Below are 26,342 nucleotides of genomic sequence, written 5' to 3' on the forward strand. Positions count from 1 at the left end.
TAGGGGACCAAAACTGCACACAGTACTCCAGGTGTGGTCTTACCAAGGCCTTGTACAACTGCAGTAGTACCTCCCTGCCCCTGTACTCGAATCCTCTCGCTATAAATGCCAGCATACCATTCGCCTTTTTCACCGCCTGCTGTACCTGCATGCCCACTTTCAATGACTGGTGTATAATGACACCCAGGTCTCGTTGCACCTCCCCTTTTCCTAATCGGCCACCATTCAGATAATAATCTGTTTTCCTATTTTTGCCACCAAAGTGGATAACTTCACATTTATCCACATTAAATTGCATCTGCCATGAATTTGCCCACTCACCCAACCTACCCAAGTCACCCTGCATCCTCTTGGCATCCTCCTCACAGCTAACACTGCCGCCCAGCTTCGTGTCATCCGCAAGCTTGGAGATGCTGCATTTAATTCCCTCATCCAAGTCATTAATATATATTGTAAACAACTGGGGTCCCGGCACTGAGCCTTGCGGTACCCCACTAGTCACTGCCTGCCATTCTGAAAAGGTCCCGTTTATTCTTACTCTTTGCTTCCTGTCTGCTAACTAATTCTCTATCCACATCAATACCTTACCCCCAATATCGTGTGCTTTAAGTTTGTACATTAATCTCCTGTGTGGGACCTTGTCAAAAGCCTTTTGAAAATCCAAATATACCACATCCACTGGTTCTCCCCTTTCCACTCCACTAGTTACATCCTCAAAAAATTCTATGAGATTCGTCAGACATGATTTTCCTTTCACAAATCCATGCTGACTTTGTCCGATGATTTCACCGCTTTCCAAATGTGCTGTTATCACATCTTTGATAACTGACTCCAGCAGTTTCCCCACCACCGACGTTAGGCTAACCGGTCTATAGTTCCCCGGTTTCTCTCCCTCCTTTTTTAAAAAGTGGGGTTACATTAGCCACCCTCCAATCCTCAGGAACTAGTCCAGAATCTAATGAGTTTTGAAAAATTATCACTAATGCATCCACTATTTCTTGGGCTACTTCCTTAAGCACTCTGGGATGCAGACCATCTGGCCCTGGGGATTTATCTGCCTTCAATCCCTTCAATTTACCTAACACCACTTCCCTACTAACATGTATTTCGCTCAGTTCCTCCATCTCACTGGACCCTCTGTCCCCTACTATTTCTGGAAGATTATTTATGTCCTCCTTAGTGAAGACAGAACCAAAGTAATTATTCAATTGGTCTGCCATGTCCTTGCTCCCCATAATCAATTCACCTGTTTCTGTCTGTAGGGGACCTACATTTGTCTTTACCAGCCTTTTCCTTTTTATATATCTATAAAAGCTTTTACAGTCAGTTTTTATGTTCCCTGCCAGTTTTCTCTCATAATCTTTTTTCCCCTTCCTAATTAAGCCCTTTGTCCTCCTCTGCTGAACTCTGAATTTCTCCCAGTCCTCAGGTGAGCCATTTTTTCTGGCTAATTTGTATGCTTCTTCTTTGGAATTGATACTATCCCTAATTTCTCTTGTCAGCCACGGGTGCACTACCTTCCTTGATTTATTCTTTTGCCAAACTGGGATGAACAATTGTTGTAGTTCATCCATGCAATCTTTAAATGCTTGCCATTGCATATCCACCGTCAATCCTTTAAGTGTCATTTGCCAGTCTATCTTAGCTAATTCACGTCTCATACCTTCAAAGTTACCCCTCTTTAAGTTCAGAACCTTTGTTTCTGAATTAACTATGTCACTCTCCATCTTAATGAAGAACTCCACCATATTATGGTCACTCTTACCCAAGGGGCTTCTCACGACAAGATTGCTAATTAACGCTTCCTCATTGCTCAAAACCCAGTCTAGAATATCCTGCTCTCTAGTTGGTTCCTCGACATGTTGGTTCAAAAAACCATCCCGCATACATTCCAAGAAATCCTCTTCCTCAGCACCTTTACCAATTTGGTTCACCCAATTTGAAGTCACCCATTATAACTGCTGTTCCTTTATTGCACACATTTCTAATTTCCTGTTTAATACCATCTCCGACCTCACTACTACTGATAGGTGGCCTGTGCACAACTCCCACCAGCGTTTTCTGCCCCTTAGTGTTATGCAGCTCTACCCATATCAATTCCACATCTTCCCGGCTTATGTCCTTCCTTTCTATTGCGTTAGTCTCTTCTTTAACCAGCAACGCCACCCCACCTCCCCTTCCTTCATGTCTATCCCTCCTGAATATTGAATATCCCTGAACGTTGAGCTCCCATCCTTGGTCACCCTGGAGCCATGTCTCTGTGATCCCAACTATATCATAATCATTAATAACAATCTGCACTTTCAATTCATCCACCTTGTTACGAATGCTCCTTGCATTGACACACAAAGCCTTCAGGCACTCTTTTACAACTCTCTTAGCCCTATACAATTATGTTGAAAAGTGGCCCTTTTTGATGCTTGCCCTGGATTTGTCGGCATGCCACTTTTACTTTTCTCCTTACTACTTTTTGCTTCTACCCTCACTTTACACCCCTCTGTCTCTCTGCACTGGTTCCCATCCCCCTGTTGTGAACTAACCTCCTCTCGCCTAGCCTCTTTATCAGTCCTTTTAATCCCTATTGAAGAATATTTAAAGACAATGCTACTGCTTATGTTTCCATGACCATTTTGATTTGTTGTCTTTTAACTAATTTCCATCTGCTTGTCATTTTTATTCTGTTTTTTTGGAGTTGGTGTTGGGGTGTAGAAGTCTAAAAACCCATCAGTTCTTTTCAGCAATAAATTATTTTACAAATTAAAATCATGCTTGCTAACGTCTTAAAATTTAATTTAACATTAAATATTAAAATGTAATATTAGTATTTAATTTAATATTAAAAATAATATTAAAATTTAAAGCTAAAAATCCCTTGCTTTTGTTTTACTTCCTACAACCTAGAGTCTTTATCATCAAACTTACTGAATGGCTATACAAACCAAAACCAAAACTATTGCCCCACAGATTTGCAGTCACACCAATAATGGTTGCTCTAAAAGTCGAAGTTATGTATTCAATCCTTTATTAGCAACTAGCAAACATGCAGTCTTGAAGCAATGAAACTTGAGTGTACCCAAGTGCAAGCCGAGCGTTATTGAACGGTCAGCGGAAGATATGACATCCACTGGTCTCCATCTACTACAAATTGCAATGAACAAAGCATGAAGGTGTAACCCTTCACTTTTACTACGCTCCCACTCACGTGACTAGTTACCTTAATAAACATAATAAATGTGCAACACAGAATACAATGCAGATAGACCACAAATGCATTGCTCCTACATTCAGCAAATGACATCCTCTGCTCTGTGGTGATAGACTTTGAAGCAGGATGTGTGTGGTATTCTCTAAAAACAGGGAAAATGTGGTTTACACAATGACATGGGTCATTTTGGAATTATGGGTTGACATATTAGAAATCACCCAGTGCTAGTTTTAATTAATATATGCCATTTAAAAATTTTTAGTGTGTGTATGTATGTCTTCAGAATAAATCAAGTGGTATACATTTTCTGTGTGCACGAACTATATTGTATTTGGTTTTGCTAGGTATAAATACACCTACATGGAGGAAATGCTGGGGAATGTTGCAGGAGCAAGACAAGTGTTTGAACGTTGGATGGAATGGCAACCTGATGAACAAGCGTGGCACTCGTATATTAATTTTGAACTCCGATACAAAGAAATTGAGAGAGCTCGGCTGGTTTATGAGAAGTATATCCTTTTAAAATAAGATTTCCCTTAAGAAGTCTAATACATTACTTTCTGTAAGTAACTCATCTTCACGAACTTAACAGGAAAGCTCATAGACCTGCGATTTGGTCTTTGCATTGATTGACTTGCCAGATAATCTCTCTTCTTCCAGAAACTGGAACCATCTATTAACTGGAATAATTGCTGCACTTAGAATGATGACAACATTGAGAGGAGATTTCATTTACTTTGTTTTGCATGTTCAGTTTTTTTTTTGTTGTGTGGGAAAATAAGAGCTAATAGCTACCTCCAAAAAAAGATACAATTTTTGTGAGTTGCTGGAGGAAGACACTAATTGTACTTTTTGAGATCAGGGTCTTAAGACAATATAAACAGAAAATTCTGGAAACACTTAGCACATCAAGTAGCATAGTGGTGAAGCAGGTTATCAACATCTTAGGTCAAGAAATCTTTATCAGGACTAGAAGTAAGAAAACAGGTGAGTTTAATTTGCATATGGAGGGAGGTTTTGACGGATAAGAACCTGTCCACTTGGGTTCCTTTCTAAACTAGCCAAAATGTGCTAACAAATTTAAAAATTGAATTATCCAAATTATTTTATAAAGGTTTCCAGAAAGCAATTTTCAACTGAATTATTTGACTGAATTTTCCATAGAGTTGTTTCTGATTTTTCACAAGTGGTGAGGGACCACACTTATGAAGATAAATAAGACTTTTGTTTCTAACCACATGGAATTATAGAGCAATACAGCATGGATGCAGGCCTGTGCTAATCACAGTGCCCATACAACTAGTCTCAATTTCCTGTGGTTGACCCATATCCCTCTAATCCTTGCCTCTGTGCATGTACCTATCCAAATGCTTCTTAAATAAACTATTGTGCCTGTCTCTATCACTTCTTCTGGCAGCTTGTTCCATATACTCACCACCCTCTGCATGAAAAATTGTGCCTCAAGTCCTTTCCAAACCTTTCCCTTCTCACCCAACTTTTATGCCCCCTGTTTTCAGAGCCAATCTGTTTTACTTGTTAAACCTTGAGCATTAAAATAAAGGGTTAACTGAGTATTCTTTTCACTGGCTTTACTGTATCTTTAGCGATGCTTGTTACTAGACTTGCTCTTGATGGCTACTGTTTTATCCCATAACTTGCTCAGAGTCCCACCCCATGCCAATCTAGTTTAGGGGTAAGTGGCATAATACCAGGAATGTGAAATAGTTCTAAAAAAAATCCAGGCATTATGTTGCTTTATAGATGATTGAAGTCTCTTGGTATTTTCTGACCTAGCACCTTTTGTCAAAGTGCCTCTTGTTTCTCCTTCCTCTTTCACTATTGGGCAGAACAAATGAATGGCCATTAGAAAACTAATTTCTGCTGATTACATTTCTAAACTTAGACTAGAACAGAACATAGAATAGTACAACACAATACAGGCCCTTCGGCCCACAATGTTGTGCCAACCTTCAAGCCCTGCCTCCCATATAAGCCCCTACCTTAAATTCCTCCATATACCTAGAGTGTAAGAAAATTCAATTGCATTTAACTGATGTACGTAGGCCTAAGTGTAATGCAGAATCTCCATTTTTAAAAAAAAGTAGAAAAATTCCCAAAAAGTTTGTCATCGGACTTTCAAAGTCTATTGATTTCAAAGGTTCATTTATTATTGAAGTATGCGACTCTGAAGTTCTTCTCTGTGTAGCCGTGAAATCAAGAAGGAAAAGTGCGCTGGACATAAATTCACCGAATTGTCTGAAACGCTATTAGTCTGTAGTTCTATTAAAGTTTTCTGAGAAATCCCAGACAGGTTTGCCCATGCCTCATTTACTTGTTAACCTAGATAGTTGAATGTTGAGGATTTGATTTAGGATATTACAAGCACTCCAATTTTAGAATAGCGTCCAGGATTGTGAAAAATCAGTGTCCCCTATTTATACCACAGATGACAAATAAGTTGGATCCATAGTTGTACAGCAAGGAGTCAAGTCACTCAGTCCAACTCATACATGCTGACCAAGATGCCTATCTACACTAATCCTATTTGCCTACATTTGGCCCTTATTTCTCGAAACCTTTCCTAATATATCCTTTAAACATTATAACTTTACTTGCCTCTATCACTTCTTCCAGCAATGCATTCCATATAACCACCACCTTCCAGAGAAACCTGCCCCGAAGGTCCCCTTTAAATTTCCTCCTCTTACCTTAAGCCAGTTTTCTCTAGTTTTAGCCTCCCTTTTCCTGGGAGATTGATTATCTGCCCTATTTATGTTCCTCATAATTTAAAAAACTCTATAAGGTAGGGTTCATCCCTTAGCCTCCTTTGCTCAAGGGGAACTCAGTTTCAGCCTATCCCATTATGAATTAAAAAGCTCTTTGAGAAGCACAAATACATTAGATTAAAATGCTGGTTGCAGATTTCTAATCATGGATTCCTAAATAAATAGAATCTTTCACTTTCTACTGCTTGTAAAATGAGCTTCAACCTCCGGTTGTCTTGTTGAAGGGTCTCAGCCCGAAACATTGACTGTTTATTCCCCTCTGTAGATATTACCTGACTTGCTGAGTTACTTCACCATTTTGAGTGTTTTGTTCAAGATTTCCAACATCAATAATATCTCTTGAGTTAGTAGTCACTAAGGCAATCTTCAGGCACTATATTAATAACAGCTAAAGATCAACATTTATAAATGTGTTGAAGCAGGTTTCTTTCGAGTGATCATATGTAAAAATAATTATTTTTCCGCAGCCATTTGTGGGAAAAGTTACTTTTAAGCAGTTTTGTGCTCCTTAATTCTTCTGCACTTGTTCTCATTCATCCTGATGTTAAAAACTGGATTAAGTATGCCAGGTTTGAAGAAAAACACGCGTACATCGGCCATGCACGGAAAGTGTATGAAAGAGCAGTGGAGTTTTTTGGGGAGGATCATATGGATGAACAGCTCTTTGTAGCATTTGCAAAGTTTGAAGAAAAGCAGAAAGAAGTAAGTAATCACAGAATTAACTTTTTATCTACCTGTTTGTTTTCAAGGCATGTTCAAAATGCTTAACTACAGTGCCTATAAAAAGTATTCACCCCCCCCCCCTTAGAAGTTTTCATATTTTATTGTTTTACAACATTGAATCACAGTGGACTTAATTTGGCTTTTTTGACACTGATCAACAGAAAAAGACTCATGTCAAAGTGAAAACAGATATCTACAAAATTATCTAAATTAGTTGCAAATATACAACGGAAAATAATTGATTGCATAAGTATACACCCCCCCCCCCCACTTTAATATGACATACCAAATCATCACTGGTGCAGCCAGTTGGTTTTAGAAGTCACATAATTAGTTTTTTTTTTTGGAGACCTGTGTGCAGTCAAGGGGTTTCAAATGATTAGTAAAAATACACCTGCATCTTGCATGCCCAACTGCTGGTGAGTCCGTATCCTGGCAGAAACTACACCATGAAGACAAAAGAACACTCCAGTCAACTCTGCAAAACGGTTATAGAAAAGCACAAGTCAGGAGATGGATATAAGAAAATTTCCAAGTTGTTGAGTATCCCTCAGAGTATAGTTAAGTCATTCGTCAAGAAATGGAAAGATATGATACAGCAGTAAATCTGTCTAGAGCAAGCTGTCATCAAAAACTGAGTGACCGTGCAAAAAGGGGACATGAGGGAGGCTGCCAAGAAGCTTCTAATAACTGGAGGAGTTACAAGCTTCACTGGCTAGATCGGAGAGAATGCACATAGAACAGCTGTTGCCTAGGTGCTTCACCAGTTGCAGTTTTATGGGAGAAAGGCAAAGAGAAAGCCCCTATTTGGGGGAAAAGAAATCTCATATGAAATCTCAGCTACAATTTGCCAGAAGGCATGTGGGAAACTCTGAAGTTAGCTGGAAGAAGGTTCTATGGACTAATGAAACCAAAATTGAGCTTTTTGGACATTGGGTTAAACACTATATTTGGCGTAAGCCAATCACTGCACATAATCAAAAACACACCATCTCTTCCGTGAAGCATGGTGGTAGCTACATCATGCTGTGGGGATGTTTACTGCAGCAGGCCCTGGAAGGCTTGTGAAGGTAGAGAGTAAAATGAGTGCAGCAAAATACAGGGAAATCCTGGAGGAAACTTGGGAGAAGATTTTTTTTCCAGCAAGACAGTGGCCCCAAGCAGAAAGCCAAAGCTACACAGAAATGGCTTAAAAACAATGAAGTTAATGCCCTGGAGTGGCCAAGTCAGAGTCCAAACCTCAAGTTAACTGAGAATTTGTGGCTGGACTTGAAAAGGGCTGTTCACTCACAATCCCCATGCAACCTGACAGAGCTTGAGCAGTTTTGTAAAGAAGAATGGGGAAAAATTGCAGTGTCCAGATGTGCAAAACTGATAGAGACCTATCCACACAGACTCAAGGCTGTAATTGCTGCCCAAGATGCATCTACCAAATACTGACTTGAAGGGGCTGAGTAATTATGCAATCAAACTATTTTGTGTTTAATAATTGTAATAAATTGAGACCAATTTTTTTTGGGGAATTTGTTTTCACTTTGACATGAAAGGGTTTTTTTTCTGTTGATCAGTGTCAAAAAAGCCTAATAAAATCTGTTTTGATTGAATGTTGTAAAATAATAAAACTGAAAATTTCCAAGGGGGAGTGAATACTTTTTATAGGCTCTGTATATTCACTATCACTATTAGAGTTTGGATAATGACCAAGTATTGATTGTGTGATTCTCCTAAATTTGAATCAACTATTTTGGTCAGAATTTCACTATGCAGCAAACGTTACTGAAAAATAAACAATAACATAAACATTTTCTTTCCCCTGGTAGACAGTAGACAATAGGTGCAGAAGTAGACCATTCAGCCCTTCGAGCCTGCACCGCCATTCTGAGATCATGGCTGATCATCTACTATCAATACCTGGTTCCTGCCTTGTCCCCATAACTTTTGATTCCCCTATCCATAAGATACCTATCTAGCTCCTTCTTGAAAGCATCCAGAGAATTGGCCTCCACTGCCTTCTGAAGGAGCGCGTTCCACACCTCCACAACTCTCTGGGAGAAGTTGTTCCTCCTCAACTCTGTCCTAAATGACCTACCCCTTATTCTTAAACCATGCCCTCTGGTACTGGACTCTCCCAGCATCTGGAACATATTTCCTGCCTCTATCTTGTCCAATCCCATAATAATCTTATATGTCTCAATCAGATCCCCCCTCAATCTCCTTAATTCCAGCGTGTACAAGCCCAGTCTCTCTAACCTCTCTGTGTAAGACAGTCTGGACATCCCAGGAATTAACCTAGTGAACCTACGCTGCACCTCCTCCACAGCCAGGATGTCCTTCCTTAACCCTGGAAACCAAAGCTGCACACAATACTCCAGGTGTGGTCTCACCAGGGCCCTGTACAAATATAAAAGGATTTCCTTGCTCTTGTACTCAATTCCCTTTGTAATAAGGCAAACTTGCTGATGTTATTCACAATGCCTTCCTCTAAATCATTGATGTAAATCGTAAACAGCTGTGGTCCCAATACCAAGCCCTGTGGCACCCCACTAGTCACCACCTGCTATTCCGAGAAACACCCATTCACTGCCACCCTCTGCTTTCTATCTGCTAACCAGTTTTCTATCCATGTCAATATCCTCCCCCCAATGCCATGAGCTCTGATTTTACCCACCAATCTCCTATGTGGTACCTTATCAAATGCCTTCTGAAAGTCAAGGTACACCACATCCACTGGATCTCCCGCGTCTATCTTCCTGGTTACATCCTCGAAAAACTCCAATAGATTAGTCAAGCATGATTTGCCCTGGTAAGGCATGAAACCAGATTTTTTTAATCCTTTCTGATCATGGCTCCCTACAATGTAATAAAGTTTGAGATTTTAATAATTAATTCCTCTTAAATTGTCATTCATTTTTAATTATAGAATAGTATATGCTTGATAATTCCCTCTGATAAAGTTTCCTTCAAAAAGTTTTGAAATAGAAACTAATTTCTTTGCAATCAGAGATATATGAGACACAGTTCCATATATCCTGTCATCTGAACAAACAACAAAATCCAAGATATTGTAAAGTTGTACCTTGATAGACCAAATACTGTAAGGTGTGGGAATAATCAACTTCCAAACCTTTTAAATGAAATTTTCAGTTGTATCTTAATTAAACCTTATCCTGAACATATATATGTATTCACAGCCAGAGAATCTTGCACTGATTTGATTTCTAGAACAAATATTGCACTTCAACTTTTAAACTTAGTTCGTTATAGTTTTCATTTATTGCTTAACAATACATTTACTTTTTGATTTGGGAAGAAACTGCTAGTTTCATTATGTATCAGTAAAAATCTGCTATTTAAATGTATGTATTTTTGTATCCAATTTCATTTAATTACTCACAATCATGTACATTTTTATAATGTGCTTTTAGGCATGATGTACATATGTCTTTAGACACAAAATGAATTAAATATTCTAGTTGTGACATGATGTAGCGCAGTAAATACTAAAGGGACTTAATTGCTAAACATATGGAATAGAACTATGTGTTCATGTAATAGTCTGATATAGTGGATTGTTACTAAACAAGCAGGGGTGATTTCAGGAAGTGGTGAAACACTTACTTCACAAAATGTTCCCAGTATTCTGTAGAATTTTAAAATATATTTGATTTTAACTTTGTAGTGCCCTCATGTATTATGAGCTTTCGTCTTTATAATTCCTTTATGATATCTTGACAACTGGCCATTTCAAATATTCCATTTTAAATTGTCATACAAGAGGACAATTGAAATATACAGTTACTTTTTAACTGAATGTTGTAATCATGTAGAATACAAACATCAGAAACTAGATGCTTATATCTGTAACTGTTCAGGGCTTGAGCTGTGTCAGTCAGGATTTCTGCTTCATGGTGAGGTGGATGAATGCAACCTGACGAATGGACTAGTGGCGTTGCTAAATACTGTTATCTTGAATTGCTGTTCTCTTTATTGTTATCCAGAAATAGCTTTTCGAAAATGGCATACTCGCTGCATTAAGCAAATACAAAACAAAGTTCAGTTATAATTCCTTCTACAATGAAACGAGCATCAAATCCTTCAGTAAAAAAAAATAGAAAATATAAATTGAAACAGTGTGCTGTATTGTCAGCAACAGGTTTGGTCTTCAGAAAATATTAATCTTTTTGAAATCAGTCTTAATTGAACCATTGTTTTCAAGAAATCTTGTAAAAGTAATAGTAATGTATGTAAATGAAATATATGTAATATCAGCAATTTTAGTAATGATGCAATGATCAAATTGTAAAACATTTGCTAGGGCTCCATTGAAATATGTTGGTTTCACCTTTGTTGCTGGTGATCTTAAAAACTTCACTTGAATTTCTACTTACTGCTGAGAATTTGTTTATTTCAAGTTTGATCGAGTGAGGGTGATCTACAAATATGCACTCGATAGAATTGCCAAAAGTCAGGCTCAAGAGCTCTTCAAAAACTACACGGTGTTTGAGAAAAAATTTGGGGACAGAAGAGGTATTGAAGACGTTATTGTCAGCAAAAGACGCTTTCAGTATGAAGAGGAAGTCAAGGTAAGATTAATTTTACAATTAGATTTTAGAAAACCTACAGCACAATACAGGCTCTTTGGCCCACAAAGCTATGGCCGAACATGTCCTTACATGTTATTATAAAATAATAATAAAAATATGATTAATTTTTCTTGTATTTGCACAGTTTGTTTTCTTTTGCACCTTATGGTTAACCGTTCTTCAAAACTACAAAATTACAATGGGTATAGATAGAGTAAGTGTAAATGCAAGCAGACTTTTACCACTGAGGTTGGGTGGGACTACAACCAGAGGTCATGGCTAAAGGGTGAAAAGTGAAAAATCTAAAGGGAGCATGAGGGGAAACTTCTTCACTCAGAGGGTTGTGAGAGTGTGAAATGAGCTGCCAGCACAAGTGGTGGATGTAGGATTAATCTCAAGAGAAATTTGGGTAGGTATATGGATTGGAATGGTATGCAGCACATCTGTTGATGTGCTGTAATGTGATGTTCTAAGACAGTGATTTGAAGCTGCAGTGTACACAACATGACACCTATTGAGGACATCTTCTGGTTTTAGGCCATCAATATTGTAGCAAGACATTGTAAAACTGTGCTTCACTTAAATTAATTTCCTCTTCAAATGTGATCAATATGCACGTCATAACCAAACTGACTTAATTGAATTGCAGCATACCAAAGGAAGATCATTCAGAATTTCTTTGGTGGCACTGTTTACTGTAACAGCCATGAGAGCGGGGCCAGGTTCTCCATAACTTGCAGGAAGGCCCTCCTGTGTAACTGCACCAATAGGAATGGTATATGTGCTGTTGACAAATCCATCTGCTCCACAATGATCGTTGAACAAGCCACCATTGCCAGACACCCAGACAAAAATACTTCCCTTGCCTTTATGTCCCTTTCTTGTGAAAATTGTGACAGCTCCAAGTGAAGTAAAATGTACCGAGTGTTTCTGTGTTGTAAAGATTCAGTAATTATTTAGTTTTTTTTCCAAAATGCAAATAAGGGTATGTATTCCAATATGAATTTTAGGAGAACCTTTCTTACTTAGTGGGCGGCTAGCTTGTTAGAATCAATGAATGAACTCACCCAAAAAATGCTGGTGAACGCACTAGGCCAGGCAGCATCTATAGGAAGAGGTACAGTGTGTGTTGCTTGAATTTCCAGCATCTGCAGGTTTCCTCGTGTTTGTGTATTCAATGAATTATCAGTTTATGAAAGTGTAGCTCTGAGTAGTTTGGTGTAGCATGAGCAATGTGTGTTTGCTTCTCTTATTTTTCTCTTCGTGACTAGTTATGGACATTGCTGCAATTTTTGTGCTTATTTTATCCATTTTCTTATAGCTGAGTTTGTGATATCCAGCTCTGTTACTCTTTTTGCTGACCAAAATAAATGAATATATTAATATTTTGTTTTAGAAAAATATCTAAATTGCTAATAGAATGCAAACATGAGTAAATAATTCAATATTTTTATAAATCACTTGTTAGACCTCAGCTAGGTTCAGTATGGAGAACCACACTTTAAAACATAGGTCAAAGTCTTGGAGAGAGTGCAGAAGAGGTAGTAGAATAGGAATGTGGCTGTGAGACATCAGTTGCATGGAGTATTGGGAAAATTCAAGGTTTTTCTCATAACAGATGTGCTATTTTAAATATTAATTGTTTTAATAGAATGAATAAGGAGAAACTATATTCATCGAAGGATTGATCAGAGGATACATATTTAAGGTATCAGGCAAAAAAACAGATATAAAGGATTCACAATGAGATGTGTGTGCTGCCTTAAAGAGTAGTGGAAGCAAAATTATTGGTAATTGCCAAAAGAGAATGGGAAAAAAAAATTGAAGGGGGAAAATAGAACTATAATAGCAGGGGAGTGAGATTAATTAGACAACTCTACCCAACAGTTAGCAGGGACATGATGGACAAAATCATTGTCTCCTGTCCTGGATTCTAAAAGCAATGGGAAATAAAATCTAAGTGGAGCTTGTTACTTCATGGAAAGTTTGAGCAACTAGTAAAAGATTTTTTTTCAGGGAAAGCTGAGTTGAAGGGTTAGAAGACATAGTGTACAGTATTGGTGAAAATAGAGGAGAAGAGTTGAGAAGTGGCTTCTTTGGCCCCATATATACCTACACTGAATTTCTGGGGGCCAAATAGCATGCTTCTATGTTGAAAATATTAAGTGATTAGGTTGCAAGGTAAATCCTTTTGTTTTAATCAGATTGTTCTCTAGTTATTGTGAATGGTAGTATTATAACACACGGGTGATACTCAAGCCCTGGAAGTGATGCAAAGAAATACAAGTGGCTGATTTATGAGGCAAAAGTTACATGGGCCTTTTACCTTTTGAGGCAATTGTTTACCAGTCTTGTGTAAGAAAGGAAATGATAAAAAATAAAGGACAATTGGCCTAAGTAGTATTAAGGTGAGAAAAGGAATTTGAACATACACTTGTACAAGGAGGGAAAACTCCTTCATATAATTTCAAAAAATCACTGAGTATTGTAGTGGGGAGCTATGAATCTGATGCATGGTTTGGCAAATACTGCCTGAAAGGATGATGGAAGCAATAACATTAATAAAAGCTAACAGAAAAAAGAAATATTTGAAGGCAAAAAAAAGGGAGCTGAAAGAACAGGGGAGTGAAATTATTGAGATAGTTCTGCCCAATAGCTGACGCAGGTGAGATAGGCCAAATAGTCTACTCCTGTTCTGGATTCTAAATGCAAAATATTTCAGATATGAGAAATAAAATTTATGTAAAACTTGTTATCGCTTAAAAATAATGGTTGTATTGAGAGCTATGAATTTGTTGCAGATGAATGAGCTGAGATTGGCTGAATGGGATTCTTCATCTTGTGATTTATTTTTAAAAAAATAGTATTCAAAGTCATTTTGAGTTTAAGAATGTTATTTCAGTTCAAACATCTGATATACGAATGATTTCATACCCTGTGTCAATGCATATATCATCTGAAATTAATTTCTTTAAAAATACAGACAAATTAAAGTTTACTTATGAAAATAAAATGGATAGTTTTGGCTAAATGGAACACCATACTTCTTTTAAAAAAAAAACAAATAATCAAACACACAGAGTATTTTCAGTGGCTTAGTTTCATGTTCCTGAAGACAATTAACCAAAACTCTGTTATACTCAGGTTTTTTAGAACATGTAAATGTGATATATTTTGGCTGAAATGACTGGGCAGCTTGATCTGTTTAGAGTTTGTTAATAGTTGATTCAATGAATTAGTTTATAGAATTGTTTGACAGGCATCCATTGAAGAAGGATTGATGAGGCTGCTCAGTTAAATAAAATCTTGATTGTGTGTGTGTATATATGATCAGTGATAGTTTGTATTAATCATTCTTCTGAAGTAACTTTCTGTAATTTATGGTTATAATGGGAATTTGTGTTACTTGTAGCTCAGAGAAGCTGTGATTGCATATGGATTGTTGCATGATGTGGACCAGAAAGCTAAATGGCTTTAAAAACAACTTGATATTCACTGCTGCCGACTTTGTGGTTTCAAATGGCTTATAAGTTCCATATGCAAACATCCCATGTGATGCTTTAGCAGCTTTGTGGCAGTGCATTTTTAAAACATGGTTCTTTAGGAAAAAACGTAGCTCCTGTGTAGTACCAATCTTCTGACATGATTTTTTTCTCACTCTATAAATAAATGCATATGGTATGTGTCCTCTTTGCAAAAGTCTCCTATATTCCTGCATTTTGAGGTTTAATTTTTCTCTGTGACCAGTACTTTGAGTAGATCTTTAATGAGGTTCAATGACCATTATGCAGCTAAGAATATGTGGAAAGAAGAGGTATCAAATGTGTGCGTGCTTAGATAACAGCTAATTGTGCTTCAGTGGATAATACAGGGCCTTGTAAAAGTATTCAGCCCCAGCCCTTCACATAAATGAGTATTACAGCCACGGTTTTGATTAATTTTACGTAATCATGTGTTCTTTTTTCATGGTAGAGCCCAGAAAACAGGGTAAGTTGTACTGCATTGAAAAACTTAAAAGTTCAAAAACTGAAATGTCAACCATTCAAAGGTATTCATCTACCTTTGCTCAGGACTGAGTTGAACCACTTTTCGCAGCTATTACAGCCAGACATTTTGGATAAGTCTCTATTAGCTTTGTACAATGTAACGGAGCAAGATTTGCTCATTCCTTCTTGCAAAATTGCTCAAGCTGTGCCAGGTTATCAAAATCAGAATCAGGTTTATTATTACCAGAAATTTGTTAACTTAGCAGCAGCAGTTCAATGCAATATGTAATCTAGCAGAGAGAAAAAAAATAAAATAAAACATAATAAATAAACAAGTAAATCAATTACGTATATTGAATAGACTATTTTTAAAAAATGTGCAAAAACAGAAATACTGTATATTAAAAAAGTGAGGTAGTGTCCAAAGCTTCAAAGTCCATTTAGGAATCGGATGGCAGAGGGGAAGGAACTGTTCCTGAATCGCTGACTGTGTGCCTTCAGGCTTTTGTATCTCCTACCTGATGGTAGCAGTGAGAAAAATGCATGCCCTGGATGCTGGAGCTCTTTAATAATGGACGCTGCCTTTCTGAGACACCGCTTCCTAAAAATGTCCTGGATACTTTGTAGGCTAGTACCCAAGATGGAGCTTGTTGTGGCGTGAATGAAATCACTGGAGAGAGAGAGAGAGTTACTGGTAGATATAAAGCAGCTTTTTTATTCGACAAAACAAGGTTCAGCAGGCATCATACGGATAGAGATGCTTTCGGTGGAAAGGTGTGCTGCCCAACGTGGGGCTCGATATTTATTTGCTACACACAAAAAAAGACAATTCCATATTTACAAAGTATAGACAAGGCTTTCTTTTGAAGCTACATACAAACCTCACACCTCCTGATTACACTCATCCCACCAGCGCCAGCAGCGTCTGAACTGGTATTCAGAAATGCATTGTTCAAACCGAATCCACAATACATTTATTTGGTATTTTACGTGCTAACACAGAAGACAATTCATATTTACAAAGTATAGATAATGCTGTCTTGGAAACTACCTGTAAACTTCACACTTCCATCCCAGAGGCACCAGCAGCATCTGGGCTAGTGTTCCGGTATTCACAGCTTTTAGGAACAGCATTGTTACAAATGAACCGGGTTCACAGCTTTTAGGAAATGCATTGTTATGAACTCAATCCACAGTACTTTGTCAAAGAACAGAAGACTGGTGGCCAAAGTCATTTAAGTGTAAATGAATCATCTACCCAAAAACTCACTCTAACAGAGCTGACTAGATTGACAACCTTCTGCAGCGTCTTTCGGTCCTGTGCAGTAGGCCCTCCATACCAGACAGTGATGCAGCCTGTCAGAATGCTCTCCACGGTGCAACTATAAAAGTTTTTGAGCGTATTTGTTGACATACCAAGTTGCTTCAAACTCCTAATAAAGTATAGCCGCTGTCATGCCTTCTTTATGGCTACATCGATATGCTGGGACCAGGTTAGATCCTCAGAGATATTGACACCCAAGAACTTGAGGCTGCTCACTCTCTCTACTTTTGATCCCTCTATAAGGATTGGTACATGTTCCTTTGTCTTACCCTTCCTGAGGACCACAGTCAGCTCTTTTGTCTTACTGACGTTGAGTGCCAGGTTGCTGCTGCGGCAGCACTCCACTAGTTGGCATACCTCACGCCTGTACGCCCTCTCATCACCACCTGAGATTCAACCAACAATGTTTGTGTCATCAGCAAATTTGTAGATGGTGTTTGAGCTATGCCTAGCCACACAGTCATGTGTATACAGAGAGTAGAGCAGTGGGCTAAGCACACACCCGTGAGGTGCGCCAGTGTTGATTGTCAGTGAAAAGGATATGTTGTCACCAGTCTGCACAGACTGTGGTCTTCTGGTTAGGAAGTAGAGGATCCAATTGCAGAGGGAGGTACAGAGGCCCAGGTTCTGCAACTTCTCAATTAGGATTGTGGGAGTGATGTATTAAATGCTGAGCTATAGTCGATGAGCAGCATCCTGACATAGGTGTTTGTGTTGTCTAGGTGGTCTAAAGCCATGTGGAGAGCCATGGAGATTGCGTCTGCCGTTGACCTATTGTGACGATAGGCAAATTGCAATGGGTCCAAGTCCTTGTTCAGTCTTTGTGCAAGAGTTCAGTCTAGTCATAACCAACCTCTCAAAGCATTTCATCACTGTCGATGTGATAGTCATTAAGGCAGCCCATATTATTCTTCTTTGGCACTGGTATAATTGTTGCCTTTTTAAAGCAAGTGGGAACTTCGGCCCGTATCAGTGAGAGGTTGAAAATGTCCTTGAGTACTCCCCCTAGTTGGCTGGCACAGGTTTTCAAAGCCATACTAGGTATTCCATCGAGACCTTGTGCCTTGCGAGGGTTCACTCTCTTTAAAGACAGTCTAACATCGGCCTCTGAGACAGATCACAGGGTCATCAGGTGCAGCAGGGATCTTCACAGCTGTAGATGTGTTCTCCCTTTCAAAGTGTGCATAGAAGATGTTGAGTTATCTGGTAGTGAAGCATCACTTCCATTCATACTATTGGGTTTTGCTTTGTAGGAAGTAATGTCTTGCAGTCCCTGCCAGAGTTGTTGTGCATCTGATATCGCCTCCAACCTCGTTGAAGTTGTTGGGGAGTAGGCAGCAGTTTTGAGGTCTTGCCAGAGATGTTCAATTGGGTTAAGATCAGGACTCTGGACCAGTCAAGGACATCAATTTTCTTCATTTGAAGCCACTCCATGGTTGCTCTGGCAGTGTGCTTTGGGTTGTTGTCCTGGTGAAAGATGAAATTCCTCTCCAGTTTAAGTTTCCTGGCACAGGCTAACAGGTTTTATCCAGGATCTCTCTGTGTTTAGCAGCATTTATCTTCCCATCAACCCTGACCATATTTCCAGTCCCTGCTGCTGAAAAAGCATTCACATAGCATGATGCCACCTCCACAATACTTTACAGTAGGAATGGTATTACCTGGCTGATGCGCAGCATTAGATTTACACCACACACAGCGCTTGGTGTTGAGGCCAGAAAGTTCCACTTTAGTCTTATCCAACTACAAGACCTTCCACATCTTTACAGTAAATGATGCTTTGCAGAGGCTTGGTGGGCAAGAATGTGCTTTTCATATAACCAGGGCTTCTTCCTTGCTACCCTTCCATGAATAGCCACTTTGTGCAATGCTTTAGAGATTGTGGAGTCATGAACTTGATCTCTAGTTGCAACCACATACTTCTGCACCTCACTCATCTGAGTGATTGCTAGCATCACTGTAGCCTCTCTTGTGTCTTCTCTGGCAACTGGGTTCAAAGGGGCGGCCTGACCTAGACTATAGTTTCATATTTTTTCCACTTTTTCACAACACACACAGCACTGACCTCTGAGGTATGTTCAGTGTCTTTAAAATGGTCTTGTACCCTTCCCTAGATTTGTGCTTCTCTATCATCATTTCCAACTTGTCTTGAATGCTCTTTTGTCTTCATTTCGGTTTGGTCTCGTGAATATCTGCCCTACTGAGAGGGGGTATTTATTCCTGTGAATTCATTGAAAACAGGTGATCCTACAATTTTCTACATCAATAAATTGAGTGTGTCGGTAAAGTAATATAAGTATTGCATCTGAGGAAAGTTAGTGTAGTAATTACAAAGGGGATGAATACTTTTTCAGTCTCTCAATTTTGGTTTTAATTTTTAGTAAATTGTTGACAGGTTCAGAATTGTTCTTTTGATTTGACATGAAGTACAATGTTCTGTAGATTAGCTCAAAAATCCTACTTCAATATATTTTAAATTTTGAAAATGAGATAGTATAATGTGAAAATAGTTGTGGGGGCTGAATACTTTTTCAAGGCACTCTAAGGGAAAACTTCAGATTACAAACAAAAAATTGTGCAAAATTCAATGGAGTTCTTAGTATATTTTGTATAATTTAGTATCTTATCTTTCTGAAAGGCTAATCCACATAATTATGATGCCTGGTTTGACTACCTCCGCTTGGTTGAGAGCGATGGAGATCCTGATACTGTACGTGAAGTGTATGAACGTGCAATAGCCAATGTTCCACCCATTCAGGAAAAGCGACATTGGAGGAGATACATTTACTTATGGATTAACTATTCTTTGTATGAAGAATTGGAGGCTAAGGTATTTATGTGACAGCAATGCTATGCATGATCAAATCATTTTCTGTAAGATTATATTGCAACTCATTTGCCTAGATTTCCTGTTCTGTGCTCTTCCCAGATTTCTACACATAAGAATGGGTAGGTAATCTGCTTATCCTGTAATCTATTATAGAACTATTTTGCCTTGATGGAATAGAAATTCAGTGATTTCTTTCTGGTTTTTGTTTTAAGCCAAATGATTTTAAATTCACTTAATAGCTCTAGTGGCAGAACATAAATTGTTGGTAGCAGTGAATGTTGTTCCTTTTTGCAATAACTATAGAACTAATCAGATGTGATTTTTTTTTTAAAGAGAAAATACCCCAACCCAGTAGTTTTGGTTAAAATATCAATGTAGAATTATTTTACATTTTTTACTGTTGTATTTTGTTTAGTCTGTGTATGTTTTATAATCATTGTACATTATTGAAAATTCTGTAACTTCACTATGCCTTCCTGAACAGGATCCAGAGAAGACGAGGCAAGTTTATCAAGCATGTTTGGAACTCATCCCCCATAAGAAGGTACATTTGTATCGTCCTGAACTTTTGAAAATATTTCTGATATCCATACAGTTGATTTCTTCTCCATAATATCATGGAAACCCAAGAAAATACTTTATATCGCTGTGAATCTCAGAGCCTACATGTCTGTAGGATACTTCATTGATTTGATTCTTGAAGGTACCAGAAATAATTACAGTAACTACATTTGAACAGAAAAATAAGAAATAAAAAGTGGCCGGTGGATGTCTTTGTACATCATGAACTTTAGTTATTGAGGAACATAGTTGTCTCTACAGCATAATATTGCTTGTTTCTGTTTTATTTGGAGCAACTAGGATCGTGTTCAATTAATTAATTGTTAGTTACTTTTTGATGATGGTATTTTATTCTAGTTTACATTCGCCAAATTCTGGCTGCTATATGCGCAATTTGAAGTTCGTCAGAAAAATCTAGCTCTTGCCAGACGGGCTTTGGTAAGTAAGCATATATATGTTTACTATTTTACAAAAAATATTCTACTGAGTATAACTGTTAAATAACACTTTTTAAATGTTGCATTACGCTTTTTTCGAGTTTCAGTTTAACAGTAACTAGGTTTAAAAGCAATTTGTAGATTTTCTTGGCAAAATTGCTTTTGTTGTCATTAGCTTTGTTATTGTATTGTTCCATAGGGCCTAAGCTCCCTGCATTGCCATAAGACATAGGAGCAGAATTAGGCTATTTTGCCCATCGAGTTTGCTCCGCCATTTCATCATGGCTGATCCAATTTTCCTCTCAGTCCCAATCTCCTTTCTCCTCTCCGTATCCCTTCATGCCCTGACCAGTCAAGAATCTATCAACCTCTGCCTTAAATATACATAAAGACTTAGCCTTCACAGTTGCCTGTGACAAAGAATTCCACCAATTCACCACTTTCTGGCTTAAGAAATTCCTCCTCATCTCCGTTCTAAAATAACGCCCTTCTATTCTGAGGCTGTGTCTTCTGCCCTTAGACTCCCCCACCATAGGAAACATCCTCTCCACATCCACTCTATCAAGCCCTTTCACCATTCGATAGGCTTCAATTAGGCAACCCTTCATTCTTCTGAATTCCAATGAATACAGGCCTAGAGCCATCAGACGCTCTTCATATGACAAACCATTCAATCCTGGAACCATGAACCTCCTTTTAACCCTCTCCAGTTTCAGCACTTCCTTTCTAAGATAAGGGGCCTAAATCTGCTCACATTACTGCAAGTGAAGCCTCACCAGTGCTTTATGAAGTCTCAACATTACATCCTTGCTGTTATTTTCCAGTCCTCTTGAAATGAATGTGAACATTGCATTTGCTTTCCTCACCACAAACTCAACCTGCAAATTAACCTTGAGGGAATCCTGCATAAGGGCTCCCAAGCCCCTTTTGCACCTCAGATTTTTGTATTTTCTCTCCGTTTAGAAAATAGACAACTTTTTCATTTCTTCTATCAAAGTGCATGACTATATACTTACCAACACTGTATTCCATCTGCCACTTCTTTGCCCATTTTCCTAATTTGTCTTAAATACTTCTGTAGCCTCTGTACTTCCTCAAAACTACCTGCCTCTGCACCTATCTTCTTATTGTCTGCAAACTTAGCAATAAAGCCATCAATTCCATTATCCAAATCATTGACATATAATGTAAAAAGGAATCGGTCCCAACACAAAACTCTTTGGAACATCACTAGTTACCCGCAGCCAGTCAGAAATTGTTCCCTTTATTCACGCTCTTTGCTTCCTGCCAATCAGCCACTGCTTTATCCATGCTAGGATCTTTCCTGTAATATCCGGGGTCGTTGCTTGTTAAGCAGCCTCCTGTGTGGTACCTAGTAAAAGGCCTTTTAAAAATACAAGTACACAACATGAACTAATCCTCCTTTGTCTACCCTTACTTGTGATTTCTTCAAAGAACTCCAATAGATTTGTCAGGCAAGATTCTCCCTTAAGGAAACCATGCTGACTATGGCCTATTTTATCATATGCCTCTGAGTACACTGAGAACTCATCCTTAATAATTGACTCCAATGTCTTCCCAACCACTGAGGTCAGACTCTCTGCATCTTCTTTGCCCATTCTCCTAATTTGTCTTAAGTACATAAGACAAGTCTTAAGAATAAAGGCCTATAGTTTCCTTTCTTCTGCCTCGCTCCCTTCTTGAGAAGTGGAGTGACATTTGCAGTTTTCCAGTCTTCTGAAACCATTCCATAATCTAGTGATTCTGTAAAGATCATTTCTAGTGCCTCCATGATCTCTGCAGCCACCTCTTTCAGAATCCTGGGGTGGACACCAGCTGATCCAGGTGACTTATCTACCTTTAGTCCTTTCAGTTTCCCAAGAACCTTCTCTCTAGTTATGGTAACTCCACACACTTCATGACCCCTGACACCTGGAGCTTCTGCCATACCGCTAGTGCCTTCCACAGTGAAGAATGATGTAAAATACGTAAATCAGTTCTTCCACTGTTTTGTTGTTTCCCCATTACTACCTCTCCAGCATCGTTTTCTAGCCGTCTGATATCCACTCTCGCCTCTCTTTTACACTTTATGTATCTGAAGAAACTTTTGGTATCCTCTTTAATATTATTGGCTAGTTACTTTTGTATTCCATCTTTATCTTCTTAGTGACTTTTTTAGTTGCCTTCTGTTGGTTTTTAAAAGCTTCCCAATCTGCTGACTTCCCACTAATTTTTGTTCTATTATTTGTCCTCTCTTTGGCTTTGATTTCTCTGCTTAGCCATAGATGTGTCATCATTCCTTTACTTCTTCCTCTTTGGGATGTATATATCCTATTGCTTCCAGAAATTCCAGCCATTGCTGCTTTGCCGTCATACCTGCCAGTGTTCTTTTCCAATCAATACTGGCCAATTTCTCCTTCATGCCTCCGTAATTCCCTTTACTCCACTGTTATACTGGTACATCTAGCATTAGCTTCTCTGTCTCAAATTTCAGGATGAATCAATTATATTATAATCACTTGCTCCTAAGGGTTCTTTTACCTTAAGGTCTCTAATCAATTCTGGTTCATTGCCCAACACCTAATCCAGAATAGTTGATCCCCTAGTAGTGTCAATCATGAGCTGCTTTTAAAAGCCGTCTCATCGGCATTCTAGAAATTCCCCCTCCTGGAATCCAGTACCAACCTGGTTTTCTCAATCTAGTGGCATATTGAAGTCTCCCCATTACTATTGTAACATTGCCCTTTTGACATGCATCTTCTATCTTCCATTGTAATTTGTAGGCCACAGCCTTACTACTGTTTGGGGTCTGTATACAACTCCCATCAGGTTCTTTTTACCTTTACAGTTCCTTAGTTCTATCCACAATAACTCAACACCTCCCAACCATATGTCATCTATTTGCAATGATTTGATCCCTTTTTTTTTTACCAACAGAGTAACGCCACCTCCTCTGCCTTGCTGCCTGTCCTTTTGATACAACGTATATCCTTGGACGTTAAGCTCCCAGCTATAATCTTTCAGCCATGAGTCAATGATGTCTACAACATCATACCTGCCAATCTGCAGCTATGCTGCAAGTTCATCTACCTTATTCCCTATACTGCGCACATTCAAGTACAACACCTTCAGTCCTGTATTCACCCTTTTCAATTTTGTCTGCCTTTTACATTGCAACTCATTCTGTTGACTGCTATTTTCCTCTATCAACAGCCTCTCCTCCCTAGACGTTGCGTGTTCGTTAACCAGCTACCTTATCTTATGATTATGAAGACACGTAGTCCTCTTTTATTGTCAGTTAGTAATGCATGCATTAAGAAATGATACATTATTTCCTCCGGTGTGATATCACAGGACAAACCAAGACTGAAAAAACTGACAAAACCACATAATTATAACATATAGTTACAAACAGTGTAACAATACCATAACTTGATGAAGAAGTCCGTGAGCACAGTAAAGTTCAAAGTTTCTCAAATGTCCCTCATCTCACGCGGAGGGGAGAAGGAAGAAAAACTCTCCCTGCCATGCCAACCACAATCCGACTCTGAGTCATCCGAAAACTTCGAGCTCTGATCAGCTCTCCGACACCGAGTACTGAGCGCCATCTCTGTCCGAACGATTCGACCTCAAACTCGGTCACCAAAAGCAGGCAAGGCCAGGGATTTTGAGGCCTACCCTCCGGAAGATTCACAACCACACAGTAACGACAGCAACGAACGGGCGTTTCAGAAATTTCTCCAGATGTTCCTCTGTGCTTTCACATCTGTCTCTATCAAATCAGAATTGTCCACAGCCCCTATTTAACGGATACGATATCATTTTCACCGGAGAGCTGCGCACGCACGGCGCACTTCAGCACTATTATCCGCCTTTCCTACCATACTTCTTGCATTGAAATATATACAGCTTAGAACACTAGTCACACCATGCTCAACTTTATGATTCCTGACTTTGTCTGAGGTCTTGCCAACATCTGCCTCCATAACCTTTCCACTAACTGTTGTGGCACTCTGATTCCCATCCCCTGCAATTCTAGTTCAAGCCCCTCCATGCGACATTAGCTAACCTTTCCACTAGGACATTAGTCCTCCTCCAGTTCAGGTGCAAACCGTTGCTTCTGTACAGGTCTCACATTAAGAGAGCCCAATCATCCAAATATCTTGTGCCCTTCCTCCCATACCAACTCTTTAGCCATGTGTTAAACTGTATAATCTTCTTAGTTCTGACCTCACTAGCACATGGCACATCCTGAGATCACAACCCTGGAGGTCCTGCCCTTCAACTTAGCACCCAACTCCATGAACTCTCTTTGCAAAACCTTGTCACTGTCCTACCCATGTCATTGCTACCTACCTAGACCACAACTTCTGGCTGTTCACCCTCCTATTTAAGAATGCTGAGGACTCAATCCAACATATCCCGGATTCTGGCACTCAGGATGCAACATACCATCTAGGAATCTCATTCACGCCCACATAACCTCCTATCCGCTCCTCTAACGAACAAATCCCTATCACCACAGCATGCCTCTTTTGCCCTCTTTCGCTTTTGAGTCACAGAGGTAGACTTGGTGCCAGATACCTGACCATTGTGACTTTCCTCTGTTAGGTCATCCCCTTGTCAGTATCCAAAGTGATGTACCTGTTGTTGAGGGGGATGGCCATGGGGGTACTCTGCACCGGCTCCTTAACCTCTTTCCCCTTCCAGACTGTCTCACTCACAAGGATGCATTTTGCAAGGGACGAAATTATTTCTGGGATTCAAGGTAGCAAATGTGACCCACTATTTAAGAGAAAACAGGGAGCAACTGACCTGCTGGCTTAATATCAGTAGTAGGAGAAATGCAGGAGTCCAAACTGAATGATATAATGACAAAATATCTTAAAAAGAATAATAGATAAAATGGAAATATGAAAAAAAAATCATGTTGATTAAATTGCTGATGCTCTTTAAGAATGTGACTAGTAAGGGATCCTAGTGCTCTCCTTGTGTAAGAAAAGATATTGTCGCCACAGGTAATACAGCAGAGATTCACAATACTGATTATAGTGATAGTAGGTGCACTGATGCGAGATTGATTAGATTTTGCCTATATTCTGTAGGGTTTAGGAGAATGAGAGGAAATCTCATTGAAATTTACAGCATTTTTTAAAGGTTGTTAGGCTTTACAGTGGTGCTAGAAAGTTTGTGAACCCTGTAGAATTTTCTCTATTTCTGCATAAGTATGACCTAAAATGTGATCAAATCTTCACGCAAGTCCTAAAACTAGATAAAGAGAACCCAATTAAATAAATATCACAAAAACATTATATTTGTTCATTTATGTATTGAGAAAAATGACCCAATATTGCATGCGTTTGTTGAAAAAAGTATGTGAACGTTTACTTTCAGAAACTGGTGTGATCCCTTTGTACAGCAATAATTTCAGCCAAACAGTTCCAGTAACTGTTGTCAGTCCTGCACATCAGTTTGGAGGAATTTTAGGCCATTCCTCCTTACAAAACTGTTTGAACTTTAGGATGTTGGTGGGCTGGCTTCTTTGCATGAACTGTTTGCTTCAGGTCCTTCCACAACATTTAGGATTAAGGTCAGGACTTTGACTCACACACAAATTTTCTTCTTTTCAAACCATTCTGTTATTGATTTACTCGTCCTTCAAATCATTGTCTTGTTGCATTATCTGACTTCTATTAAGCTTTGGGTGGTGAACTGCTACCCTGACGTTCTCCTGTAAAATGACTTGATACAATTTTGAAGTAATTGTTCCCTCAACGATTGCAAGCTGTCCAGGCCCTGAGGCAGCAAAGCAGCCCCTAATCATGATGCTCCTTCCACCATGTTTCACAGTTGGGATGAGGTTTTGGTGTTGGTGTACCGTGCCCTTTTTCCTCCAAACATAACAAT

The 26,342-nt window shown here is 38.9% G+C and overlaps 1 protein-coding gene across 1 annotated transcript in view; it reads left to right on the plus strand.

The window, feature by feature from the left end:
• crnkl1 (crooked neck pre-mRNA splicing factor 1) overlaps positions 1-26,342 on the plus strand; it is a 42,666-nt gene that overhangs the window by 8,009 nt on the left and 8,315 nt on the right. The window contains exons 5-10 of the mRNA XM_072265577.1: positions 3,550-3,716; positions 6,515-6,693; positions 11,127-11,297; positions 19,246-19,437; positions 19,922-19,981; positions 20,356-20,436. Coding sequence (XP_072121678.1) covers positions 3,550-3,716; positions 6,515-6,693; positions 11,127-11,297; positions 19,246-19,437; positions 19,922-19,981; positions 20,356-20,436 — 850 coding nt within the window. The remainder of the gene's footprint in view (positions 1-3,549; positions 3,717-6,514; positions 6,694-11,126; positions 11,298-19,245; positions 19,438-19,921; positions 19,982-20,355; positions 20,437-26,342) is intronic.

This window comes from Mobula birostris, chromosome 8 (genome assembly GCF_030028105.1).
Source record: "Mobula birostris isolate sMobBir1 chromosome 8, sMobBir1.hap1, whole genome shotgun sequence".
Taxonomy (NCBI): Eukaryota; Metazoa; Chordata; class Chondrichthyes; order Myliobatiformes; family Myliobatidae; genus Mobula; species Mobula birostris.